Source organism: Schistocerca serialis, chromosome 9 (genome assembly GCF_023864345.2).
Source record: "Schistocerca serialis cubense isolate TAMUIC-IGC-003099 chromosome 9, iqSchSeri2.2, whole genome shotgun sequence".
Classification (NCBI taxonomy): Eukaryota; Metazoa; Arthropoda; class Insecta; order Orthoptera; family Acrididae; genus Schistocerca; species Schistocerca serialis.
In genome coordinates this window covers 281,189,335-281,202,374 of record NC_064646.1, presented here as the reverse complement: position 1 = coordinate 281,202,374, position 13,040 = coordinate 281,189,335, and the positions used below count along the sequence as shown (strand labels likewise).

Below are 13,040 nucleotides of genomic sequence, written 5' to 3'. Positions count from 1 at the left end.
TGACGCCTTACCATGGATTCACAGTCCTCCAACAGCTTGATGCCTTACCATGGATTCACAGTCCTTCAACCACTTTTCATATATACTGACAGTAAGGTGCAAGAGCCGATTGGCGTCGCTGTTTCTGAAATACTTTTTCCCAGGTGCAGGCCATAACTCCCCTTCATTTGTGACGTCAGTTATGTTAGTGGATTTCCCTGTTTGTAGACGTATCGTCGCTAGAATGATCCTCCATTCGTCTCTGTTTCTCTTACATAATTTTCTTGACCCATCTCGTGCCCCCAATGTTTCAAGCAGCCATTCAGTCTGGCCTTGGACAATGGTCAGAATGTTTTCGCTTATCAGTTTGTGTTCGTAGTAGCATGCGCTACTACTTTTCACCTCTGTTAGTGATAGATACTATACAGCGACAGACAGCGGAACTACTTAAAATCTGTCTTCAATTAAACTCTACCTGGTCTATCTCTCTCTCAGGAGATAGGGCTGTCTGCGAGTTTGTTTCGAATAGGAATACCGAAAATTCTCACTGATCGGACGTTAAAGTCTTTAACTTCTATCTACTACAGGATATTAACTACTATTTCATTACATTCCAGTTTCAGTTTCGTGAAGACTTTATATTTGTCCTCCGTCCATAGTGTGAGAACAATCTCGATTCACAAAGTTTCAGGTCATCTCTCGTTCAGCCTTCTCTTGCTGGCGACGTTCACTTCAGCTTATTCACCTGTCAGTCTAATGTTTGCCAGCGTATCGTTTCTTTTACGGGGTGATTCGGATGGAACACTGTTCTTGAGTGGTGTGTGCCCCTCCTATCTAGCATTCATCTTATTTATGTGGATTACTATGAATTAGTGACGTTAGTATAGAATGTGGTACGGTATGACCATCCCCGTGTCAGTCATATAAGAGATTTTAGGTACTGGGTGTAGAGCCAGGTTCGACTTAGTTGGAGTTGGATGTATTAAACTGATTCCGCAGCTTTATCACTTCCTCTTTGCTACGGATTCGGTTTATGAGTCACTTATCGTGTCAATGAAGTAGTGTGACTCCTTTACAGTCTGAGAAGAGAAAAATTAATTATGACCTAACAATTTCCTTGTGGTCTCTAATCCAGTTATGTTCCGTGATTGCACTAAATCGCTTTTCGGTAAGTTGGGCTTCTTTCTTTGGAGAGGGCATACCAAATTTAAATCCGTATGCTTCCCTGTTCCGCGTCTGTTCTCTGTATATAACGATCCCGTCGTTGAAGGGACTGAAATCTTTCCTTTCATTCGAACACCTGGTGTTAGTAAAGACTGCAAGTGCTTCAGAAAAGCTTCGGCAAGCACAGTTGCAATCATCTAATGTTTAGCGAAAACCTATTGGTGCCGTTTGAGAGCTTGGATGTTCTTCCCAGCATCTGCCCAAGATATTGCACCCGGAGTGTCGGCAGTGTATCGATGTTCGAGCTGGTGGCCTTAATGAAAGAGCACTTGCCCATCACCGTGGTTACGGACTGCAGTGGTTTGTAAATTCAAGGTTGGACTTGTGGTCTTCTACATCAGATGAACAGTTACTGCTGATCCCATGAGGAACGCAATACAAAGAAGGACAAATTTTGCAATCTGTAAGCCGAGACATCAGAAATAATTTACAGGCAGCTAGGTTATAAAGCTTCGGTCATGACTCTCCACGGTGCAGCACACCTCTGTTGGTTTATAGTAGCGACAACCCCAAGTTCTTGGATGGATGGTGGAAAGTTGTGTTCAGCGACGGAAGCATATTATTTCCGTGCGCTACAGATGAGTCACTTGCAAGTGCAATCTGGAGGAGAGCACAGTAACTAAGAGAGTACACCAGACAGTGAAATAAGAGACCAATGAGGAAGAAACGTAATGAAGGCAACCAAAATACTCGATGGATGTGACTGAAGTCGCATGTGAATCACTGCACACATGGAAGTCTCCCGCATGCTCCCAATGACCGAGCACCTCCATGTCTTTTGCAGAGGGTAGTGATACTGACCAATGTGGACAGCCTCCAGGACATCACCCAGCCCAGTCTGTACCTTGCCCTATACCGGCATGCGCTTGCCCATCATGCGACTATATGTTCACTCACGTCTCGCGTTACACAGGCGACGACCCAACATAATAGTCGAAACACGTGGTTTACCACAATCAGTATACCTGTTCAAATAAATTGCTGAATTCGACAATAGTTGAAAGTAACGTGAACTCTGTCAGTCAAAATTACTTTTGCAGGACTACTTAATATTTTTGTATGTCCATCTTTTTGGCAGGAGTTATTTGGGACGACGGCCTTTTTCTATTGTGACAAAATAAAACACCTACAGCCGTCATTTTGATTTTATGTTATTTTGTTGCAACCAGTTTCAACGCTTGAGTTCGCCATCTTGAGGCTGTTGTTGATGTGCTATGGATTAATTTGATGTTTATATATATCACATCAGTTGCTAGCATAACTGGATACGCAGATAATGTGTCACCACCCCAAACCATCAACTGCCAACAATACTTGGTATTTGAATGTTTCTCCAGTACAATAATAGTTGGTATTTCAATTTTTCTCCTGTCAGTTGGCGGTTGATGGTTGGAGTCCTGACAAATTATTTGCGTATCCAGTTATGTCGGCAACTGATGTGATATATATAGGCATCATATCAACCCATACCGCATCAACAACAGCCTGAAGTTGGCTCACAGAAGCGTTGAAATTCGTGGCAACAAAATAGAACAAAATCATAAGGACGGCTGTAGGTGTTTCACTTCGTCACAATTCATTATAAGTGGAGGACGCTGTATGATGCTCAAGACAGACTCATCATAGGTGTATGACCAGAGTACAACAATATGTGGTGTACAACTTCTATAGCGTATGAATAAAACTTAATTAATCTGGGGCTACTAACCCGACTGGACGTGTGTATGTATAGACCTGCAAGATTTGGTAGGTGTAGCAAAACCCAACCATAAGGTGGGATGTACAGCTACAGAAAAATCACGTATACCTAATATTGTGCATTTTGTAGGCTCATAACCAGTACGGTGCTATTTCTGAAATCGTTACTAAAACAAGGAATCGTTGGTTTAATAACGGAGGAAAGGGTGTGTGTGTGGGGAGTGGGGGGGGGGGGGGGGGGGGGAAGGGTTATGGTTTGATTTCAGTAATCCGATTCCATTGAATGCCAGTTGCGGGTGTCATGGACAGAGAAAGAAACTTGCACTGGAGGGAACACAATTAAAAGTCGCGTGAAAGCAATCTTCGGACGGAAGACCACGTTAAAAACGCATTAGACCTCTGATGATAATAATATATTTACAGATTCTTTAAATTGTTTTATAGTGACAAAAGTCATGGGATAGCAATTTGCACATATACAGATAGAAGTAGTATAGCGTACGCAAGTCATAAAAGGACATTGCATTGGCGGAGCTGACATTTGTACTCAGGTGATTCGCGTGAACGATGCCCGACGTGTTTACGGTCGCAAGACGGAAAGTAACAGACTCTGAAAGTGACACGGTAGTTGGAAATAGACGCATAGGACATTTCATTTCGAAAATCGTAAGGAATTCAATATTCTGGCACATCCAGGGTCAAGAGTTACCAAGAATACCAAATGTCATGCATTAGCTCTCACCACGGAAAATGCAGTGGCCGATGGCATTCATTTAACGACCAAGAGCAGCCTCGTTTGCGTAGAGTCGTCAATGCAAACAGACGAGCAACACTGAGTGAAATAATCGCAGAAATCAATGTGAAGAACACAACGAACGTATCCGTTAGTACAGAGCTCAAAATTTGGCACACGACCGACGCGAGTGCCTTTGCTAATAGCACGATATCGCCAGCAGCACCTCTCCTGGGCTCGTTACAATTTCGGTTGGACCTTAGACGACTGGAAAACGATGGCCTGTTCTTCAGATAAGTCCTGATGGGAGGGCTCGAGTGCGGCACAGGCTACACGAAGCCATGGACTCAGGTGGTCAACAAGGCACTTTGCTATCTGGTGGTAGGTCTATAATGCTGTGAGCTATGTTTACGTCGAATGGACTGGTTTCTCTGGTCCAACTGAACCGATCACTGGCTGTAAATTGGTATGTTCGGCTATTTGGTAACTATTTTTAGGCAGTTGTGGACTTAATATTCCCAAAGAAAGATGGAACTTTTAACGATGGCTGTGGACCATGTCACCGGGCCACAATTATTCGCGAGTAGTTCGAAGAACATTCTGGACACCCAGATCACCCGAAATGAATTCCATCGAACATTTATGCGGCGTAATCGAGAGGTTTTTTAGTGCTCAAAATCCTGCACTGGCCGACAACACTTTCGCAAATATGGACGGCTGTAGAGGCAACATGGCTCAGTATTTCTGCAGGGGACTTCCGACGACTTGTTGAATGTATTCCACGTCCAGATGATCCAATACGCTGCGCAAAATAAGGTCCGACACGATATTAAGAGGTATCGCATGACCTTTGTCTCATGAGTATGCTTGCCTTAGGCCATGTAATAGAAACGTATCTTTGGCTCGAAATTAGTGTAATAGCCGCCACCTGCATACTCAGGTAATTGTATAACTTCGGAAGACAAATAATGAGAATGTAAAGGAGATCTTCGCAGCTTGATGTGTGTAAATCAAGGTCAGTAAATATAAAAAGTGGATGAGAAGAGAATCTGTGGGTAATACGGTTCTCTTGGCTTTGCTATTAGGAAATTTGCTATGTATATCAGCGACGTATCTCTGAAAAATAAAACATAATTGCTAGTAGCGGGTGTTCTTCGTCGGCGTACCAACACTCACCATCGCGAGCCTTGAGGTGAGGCTGCTTCTTGAGCCACTCCTTGATGTGCTTGATGTCTTCGTCCCTCCTCTTGGGGTCCTCATTCAGATTCTTCTGCGCAATAGCCTGCAGTTCGGGTGAAATCTGCCGGTAACTCATCTGTAACAACGAGGTAGTCAACAGACACAATTTTATGATAATCAGCGATTCATGTACTTCTCATTGACATTCTTCTAAAATAAAATACCCTGACAGGGAATAATTCGCAACAACGAACACTAATGTATTTAGAGTAATTAAATTTCCACAGTACATTTGTCTAGGTAAAATGAAAGTGATTAACATTGCAAAATCACAGCTTAATGTAAGTGCGAAATAAGCTATTGCCAATGTGAAACTCTATCACATTAATAACTGGTGTAGCTGCTAGAATGTCGATTGCAAACATGCAGACGTGCATGAATTTAGCTGTACAGGCGCCAGGTGTCAGTTCGATGGTGTTCCAGGCCTGTTGCACCTGGTCAGCCAATACAGGGATGGTTAATGCTGCTTGTGGATGACGCCGGAGTTTTCGTTCGATGATCGACTGGAGACAGTTCTGCCGATCGAGCAGGCCAAGGCAACATGTCCACAGTCTATACAGCATGTTGGGTTACAACAGTAATACGTGGCGTCATACGCTGGAAAAACCTGGTGGACGGCTGTTCATGAATGGCAGCACAACAGATTGAATCACCACACTGACGTACTAATTTGCAGCCGGGTTACATGGCATAACCGCAAAACTGCTCTTAGTGTCATACAAAATCACACCCCAGCCCACAACTTCAGGTGTAGTTCCAGCATGTCTAGCACCAGACAAGTTGGTTGCAGGCCCTTCTTCTAAACAACACACGGCCGTCATTGGCACCGAGACAGAAATAGGTGTCATCATGAGACACAAAAGACCTCAACCCTGCCCTCCAATGAGCCCTCGCTTGGCACCATTGAAGTCGTAAACGGCGTTTTTTTTTTGGGTCAGTGGAATGCAGGCTACGGGGCTGTCCTTTATGTAACCGATTTGTAGTAATTCGTTGTGTCACTGTGGTGCCACTTGCTGCTCAAATGGCCCCTGGAGATACAGCACGATGCGCCAGAGCCATACATCGAACACGATGATCTTCCGTCTCGGTAGTACCGCGTGGCTGTCCACAACCCGGAACTTTTGGGACCGTACGTTCTAGTGACTATAGTGGCTACCGCATCCACCTGATACCTATAGTGATTAAATTAATGCCAAGCATTTCTGCGGTATTAGAGAACGAATATCCAGCTTCTCGTAGCCCTATTACACGACCCTGTTCAAACACAGTGAGATGCTTATGACGACGTCTTTGCCGCCTTAAAGGCATTCTTGTCTAACTTCAACTCACCAAGTTCAGTCTCAAAAGTAACTGACACTCACCATTTTTTCCCTTTTGTTATTTCATGCCTCAGCTGAGGTGGGCCGGCAGTGGCCTACATACGCTACTCTTTGTGCCAAGAGACACAACATATAGACACAGAATACAGAGAAAACATAAAAAGCATGGTAAACACATAATGGACACTGCACAAATAAATTAGAAGTCGTTTGACGGGAGGCACTGCACATGAAGGGTGGCACCAGTTGAACAACGAAGACATCCAGGTGGAAAATGTACTACTGATGAAAACACTGTACACAAACAAACACTGATGTATGGAAACACTGGCGCCGATCATTGGCGAAGCACTCACACTGACAAAGGGGTGGAGGGGCTGCCTGCAGGACAAAGGGAAAGGTAGGAGGGTGGGAAGGAGAGGGGTGGGGCCAGTGGGAGAAAGACAGGAGAGTGGAGGGGGGTGGAGAGAAGGGAGGGGTTGGAAACCCAGGGAGGGGGGTGGAAGTGGGTGATGTGGGAGAGCGGAGGGGGAAAAAGGAGGGTGAGGAGGGAGTGAGGGAGCCCTGGTGGAATACGGGGGAATGGGAAGGAAGAGTCAGAGCTGTTAGGAGGGGTAGACGGACGAGACAAGGACATTGGGGGAAGCCACCTTGGGAAAGGGTATGGAGGGGGTGAAGATGGAGAGCTGGTGGGATGCAAGAATACAGGTGTGACAGGCTCGGGTGGGTGAGGATGGGAGAAACAAGCGGGCGTAGGGGATTGAGCTTGCGGGAGGTGTAAAGGATCCGTATCTGTTTGAGGAAAAGGAGAAAGTATGGGAAGGGAATCGAGTCATACAGGATCTATGTGGGGGATGGGAGGCAGATGAAATAGGTGAGACAGAGAACGTGGCGTTCAAGGATTTGGAGGGACTTATAGTAGGTGAGAGGGGCAGAGATCCAGGCAGGATGGGTATAGCAGAGGATGGGGCGGATGAGGGATTTATTAGTGTGGAGGATGATTGAGGGGTCCAGACCCCATGCACAGCCAGAGAGAAATTTGAGGAGGTGGAGTCGGGAGCGTGCCTTGGCTTGGATTGTCCAGAGATGGGGTGCAGGAAAGGTGATGGCCAAGGGTGACACCAAGGTACTTGAGGGTGGGGGTGAGGTGAATAGGATGGCCACAGATGGTGACATAAAAATCAAGGAGGCGGAAGAGAGGGATGGTTTTGCCTACAGTGATTGCCTGGGTTTTGGAAGGATTGACCCTGAGCAGCCACTGATTACACCAAGTGATGAACCAATGAAGGTGGGATTGGAGAAGGTGCTGGGAGCGTTGCAGGGTGGGGACGAGAGCAAGGAAGGCGGTGTCATCGGTGTTCTGGAGAAGTTGCAAGTGGGGTGAAGGTGGCGGCATGTCCACTGTGTAAAGAAGGTAGAGGAGAGAGGAGAGCACGGAGCCTTGGGGCACACCGGCAGAGGGTGTAGGAATCCGTGTTATGGATGGTGACATAGGAAGGATGTTGGGAAAGAAAGGACGTAGTTAATAGGAAGGGTGAAGGTTTGCAGCATGAAGAGGAGACCAGAATGCCATGCACGGTTGTAGGCACGTGAAGGTTGAGGGAGAGGAAGATGGCGGAGTGACGGGAATGGAGTTGCTCGGAGAGGAGGTGAGTGAGGTGGAGGAGAAGGTCGTCAGCAGACAAGGATGGCTGAAAGCCACATTGGGTAGTGGGAAGGAGGCGGTGCTGGTGGAGATGCTGGTGGATGTGTCAGGAGAGGATGGATTCCAGGACATCTCTGAAGATTGAGGTAAGGCTGGTGGGACGGTAGGAGGAGACAGCGTATGGCGATTTGTCGGGTTCGATGAACATCGGGATTCAGGAGGTTTTCCACAGGTCGGGGTAGAAGCCGGTGGACAAGAGCACATTATAAAGTCTGACCAGGGTGGAAAGGAAGGAGGCCGGAGCTTCACAGAGGTGACGATAGCTAACACGGTCGTGACCAGGAGCGGTGTTGCATTTCGTGTGGAGTGTAGATAATATCTTGAGTAGTAATTGGGGCATTGAGTTTGGTGTGTGTAATGTTGTCCAAGTAGTGGAAGCCAGGAGCGAGTGGAGGGGCAGAGGTGTCAGTTCGATTGTGGACATCAGGGAAAAGGGAATAATCGAACTTGGGATTGTCAGGGAGGGTAAAGACATCAGAGAGGTAAGAAGTAAATTGGTTAGCCTTACTAAGGTTATCAGAAAAGACCTCACGATCGTTACAGTGTGTATTTAAAGCAAACATGGTATGCCTGCTCGTAGTGTCGATACTAGCGCAACTCTTATGCGACTGGCGCGAGATTTGAATAGATGTCATCTTCCAGTTGTAGAAATATGTCTACCAACTTTCGTTTTTGATGTACAGCTCTTTCTTGATGTTGCCATTATTTTTTTGTTCTATGTATTTAGCTCGCACATTACTGTATAGATGATGATTGTACACCATCAGTTACATCAATGAACTATCTGACTCCTATTTAGAACCACCATGATCATATGTCTGCTGTCTGTGTTCTGGGACAGCACATGTCAGTGTTGAAGTATTACTTATTAAAAAGAATCAGCATAACGTGTCTTTAATCATTTCTGTACGATTTACTTTCAGGGGGAACTCATGGAAGATAGTATTCTCTTTGATTTGTTTAAGGCGTTTAGCTGTATGGACATAACCCGTAACATAAAGGACTTAGGGGAAAAATTTCGTCGTCGGCTTCTTACATACCGGGCAACAGGGAACGAATCAAAATATGACTCGTGGCGTAGTGAAGCAGAGGTTCTCAAGGGGTTTGTTCTTCATTCACTGCTTTTCTGAATATCGTGTTTAGCACAAAGTTTCTGCCAGACTTGGAAGAATTTCTAAGACACAATTGAGCAAAATATGTTACGTGGATATGGGGCCGTATGCACTTTCTTTATTTGTACATATTTCCGTAATAAATTAATCATGGGAAACACACAGAAACAGAGCATACCAGTATAGCACATGAAACTCTTCCTTGCTTGGAATGTTGAGAATGCTATCCGTTACTACAAATACTTGCATCGATCTCCCATCATATTGAATTCCGGATACGACCACATATTGTGTCAGTTTTCCAGTATAATGACAAAAAAACGACTACTGTAGTGAAGAACATTCTATTGAGTACAAAACGTCAACAAAATTATGTAGATTTTTTTATGTTTTTGCATGTAAGCTGTACCTGCATCAAAAATAATTGCTTTGGTTACATTAAAGCGCGAAAGATACTAAATCAACTAATTTTTATACTTACAAAATGAAATTTGTATTTTGAAAGGATATAAAATACACATTGGGCTAACACTGTACAATGCCTGGCTGTAATTATGTGCAAATAAAACAAACAAAAAACAAAGAAGTCTTCGCCTCCGAGTTTCTCTCACACATTCATTTATATTTTATTCTCTACAAATGCAACCAGTACTACCGATAATCCTATAATTTGCTTTGTCCTGTACCAAAACTACCGAACAGTAGTTTTGGTACAGCGCAACTAGCTCCAGGTAACGGTTCTCAACTCTGGAAACCAGGTAATAGCACCGTATGATGAAATTTGGTAAAAAAAAAAAAAAAAAAAAAAAAAAAAAAAAAAAAAAAAAAATGTTTCGCCCGCATCTCGTGGTCGTGCGGTAGCGTTCTCGCTTCCCACGCCCGGGTTCCCGGGTTCGATTCCCGGCGGGGTCGGGGATTTTCTCTGCCTCGTGATGGCTGGGTGATGTGTGCTGTCCTTAGGTTAGTTAGGTTTAAGTAGTTCTAAGTTCTAGGGGACTTATGACCACAGCAGTTGAGTCCCATAGTGCTCAGAGCCATTTTTTAAAAATTGTTTGTTATGTGGTTGCCGAAACACAAGGCGTAATGGTGGGGATTTCTTATTTCTGTTATTGCACACGGTTCTGTAGCTCAGGTGATTTCAGAAACGCAGCAAGGTTTTGGTGAAACCATCCGATAGAATGCCCCAGAACCCCAGGAAAATATGATACATAAAGAAAGTGTCGAACAGCACAGGCATCAATTTGTGTTTGCTAAACCTGGATATATCCTGTGCACACACTCACTCACTGATACACTCACATATCCGGGATCTCAAGTGTTTTCGCGACCAGTCTAACATCCATTATCAAGAGATAAGCAAATGAATCTGTTACCAACTGCGCACGAAGGCCGTGAAACTAAAAATAACCTGACTGAATGTGAATGTATATTTCAAAGACACATACTCAAGTCTACCTTTGGTGTATGCATCAAAATATTACAGGCTTTAATTATCGCAACCAAAATACTCGTGTCAAGCAATACAGTGCAGCCATTCTGTTGCTATGAACGCTATGCTGTGTCTGAAACACATGTCTCCCTTATATTTGTTACGAATGACATGGAGAACTGTTTTAATATAAAAAGATCCCCATTTGAAGCTTCTGATGGAGTACCCCTCTGCTTGAGCCTTCTTGTACGTTCTTTGAGTCTGTTACTAAGAACAAATCTTTATCCACTTACTTACCATCAGTTCAACTAAAGATCAGGAATCAGCGGAAGTAAAGGACACTAATTAATAATCATAATAAAACCAACAATAGAAGAAAATTACTACATACAAAATGCTATAGTGGAAGGGAAAACGTAATAAACGAAAACAACACATTGCAACAACACACTCTATGCCGCTCTAAGAGAACTGACACAGGGCACAGAACAGGGAAACACACACACACACACACACACACACACACACACACACACACAGAATCACTGCCCCATAACACACAGATAGATAAATCAGGAACAGAAGTCGTCAGAACTCCCGCTACAATTTTCATAACCTTCTCACGTAATGGGATAAATTTCTCGCGACACCGGCGAACTGCAAGATGGCGCAATGTTTTGGATTACAAATAAGGAACGAAAGTGATGTTCTTGTGTGGTATAAAACAGCTGGAAGCTGTCCAACGGACGTGACCACATGGCAAACTACGTAACAACCTAGTACACACCGAAACTGCAACCACAAAACTACCCCAGTTCCAATTGTACGTATAACGCTGGCATACGCAAGTTCACCTTTTTGCAGTAATTTACTAATAGCCGCTCATACTGTTAAAGATTACATGATGTATGTCGAGAAAACCGGCAACAAAAAAACGCAGAAAATACGCCGGAAACAGCGGCAACAATCGTAAAACCATGCGGGGAAGTATAATTGATACTGTAGTAACAAGTTAATCAGAGAAAACAATATTTAAAACCAAACAGTGCACATGTAAAAAGTTTTACAATTTCTGCATGTTTTAGAATCAAAGAAACCACTGATGATGGCGACATTTGTCGCTGAAACTATTTTGGGAATAAACATTTAAGGAAAGTGCTTTGCATCAAGACGTACCCTCAACCCCACAGTGTTATTTTAGAAAGTCTTTAACTGATCCTGCCATCTTTATTTGCTAATCATTGATATACAAGATGTAACAAGAAGGTAGTAACATAGTTTCAGGATACGCTCATTACACATGGAAGAAGAAAAAATGTTACATGGTTATGGGTGCCGAAAAGCTTTATTTGCATATCAGAACTAATTTTCTATAGCTGATAATAGTAGATCAGTTATTGTAAGTTTTCACAGTGGGCACATACGGACTACCGCCGAAATTGTTGAAGCAGGTCATCAACAAAGCTTTTCATTAATGTTAGGGTTGACATTATTAGTGAGTATTAAAAGGTCATATTCTCCCATTCAAGCTTAATGTACTGACTTACAATGCTCCGTTGGAAAGTACATGATCACATAGAAAATGTATGGTTTTCAGTGCGATGAAGCACGCCCTTCATGCAGAATGCTATTCCTCTCATTTCGTTGATAGTGCTTGTTGGATTTTAAGCAACAGAGTTCATGACTGATGGGCAGAAAGAAAACGATTATTTCGTGGCCTCCATGAGCTCTGGGCCTAAACCTACTAGTCACTTATTTGTGGGGCTTTTGAAATCTCTACTGATTAAAGGCAAGAAATTTTTTGTTTTTATCGGTAAGTGCAGAAGCTATATATGAATGAGAGAAACATGTTTTATTTAAGCTCGCAGAAGTATTGAAGCGACGCTCGATATGTATTGGTTTTGCCGTGTTTTTTAAATTTTGTCTTTTTTTGAGGATATCGCGTTTTCAAGCGCTATATAATATATCTGTATTGTTTTCTTATTCTTACTACAACGTCCCTCTGTTTCACGTTGCAAATCAATAAATTTGGAATATAAAATTTCGAATTAAGTATTGAAAATTTGAGTTTTGCTGTATTCGGCTTATTTTTAAGTAACAGACAGGATGATAACTACATAGAACGAAATGGTCCGTATTTTACTCAACCCTTTAGAAACACTCAGTTTCTTACGGTTCACTGCTTCCAGTTTCTAGGAGACTCTAGGGAGACACTGATCACATACGTAAACGAAGCGATCTAAATGAGACAATACACCTAACGTACAAGTAATGCTGCTAGGAAAAATACCGTTGTCTCTGCTTACTTACTATAATACACGGCAGCCTACGTTAGTTTTACAACTTTACTTGGAACCCACAGACGTGCCTCGCCACAATTGACACCCTACTTGTGTCTTCCATCAGCGGTATGTATCATCGACTTGCTGATGATCAGTTTCTCTGTCGAAACATTGCAGTGGTTTTGCAAGACAATCCGAAGCCCCATATGATCGCCCGAATTGCAAGCTTCTGTTCAGTATCAAGCTTCGGTACTCTCTGACCGTGAATGATTATGAGCCAGTGCTGTGTACTAAACTCGCCAGTGAAATTGTTAGTCATC

General features: G+C 43.5%; 1 protein-coding gene across 1 annotated transcript in view; it reads right to left on the bottom strand.

Annotated features, from left to right (window-relative positions):
* LOC126419546 (retinol-binding protein pinta-like) overlaps window positions 1-13,040 on the bottom strand; it is a 41,872-nt gene that overhangs the window by 5,367 nt on the left and 23,465 nt on the right. Inside the window, exon 2 of the mRNA XM_050086735.1 lies at window positions 4,811-4,949. Within this exon, the coding sequence (XP_049942692.1) occupies window positions 4,811-4,949 (139 nt within the window). The remainder of the gene's footprint in view (window positions 1-4,810; window positions 4,950-13,040) is intronic.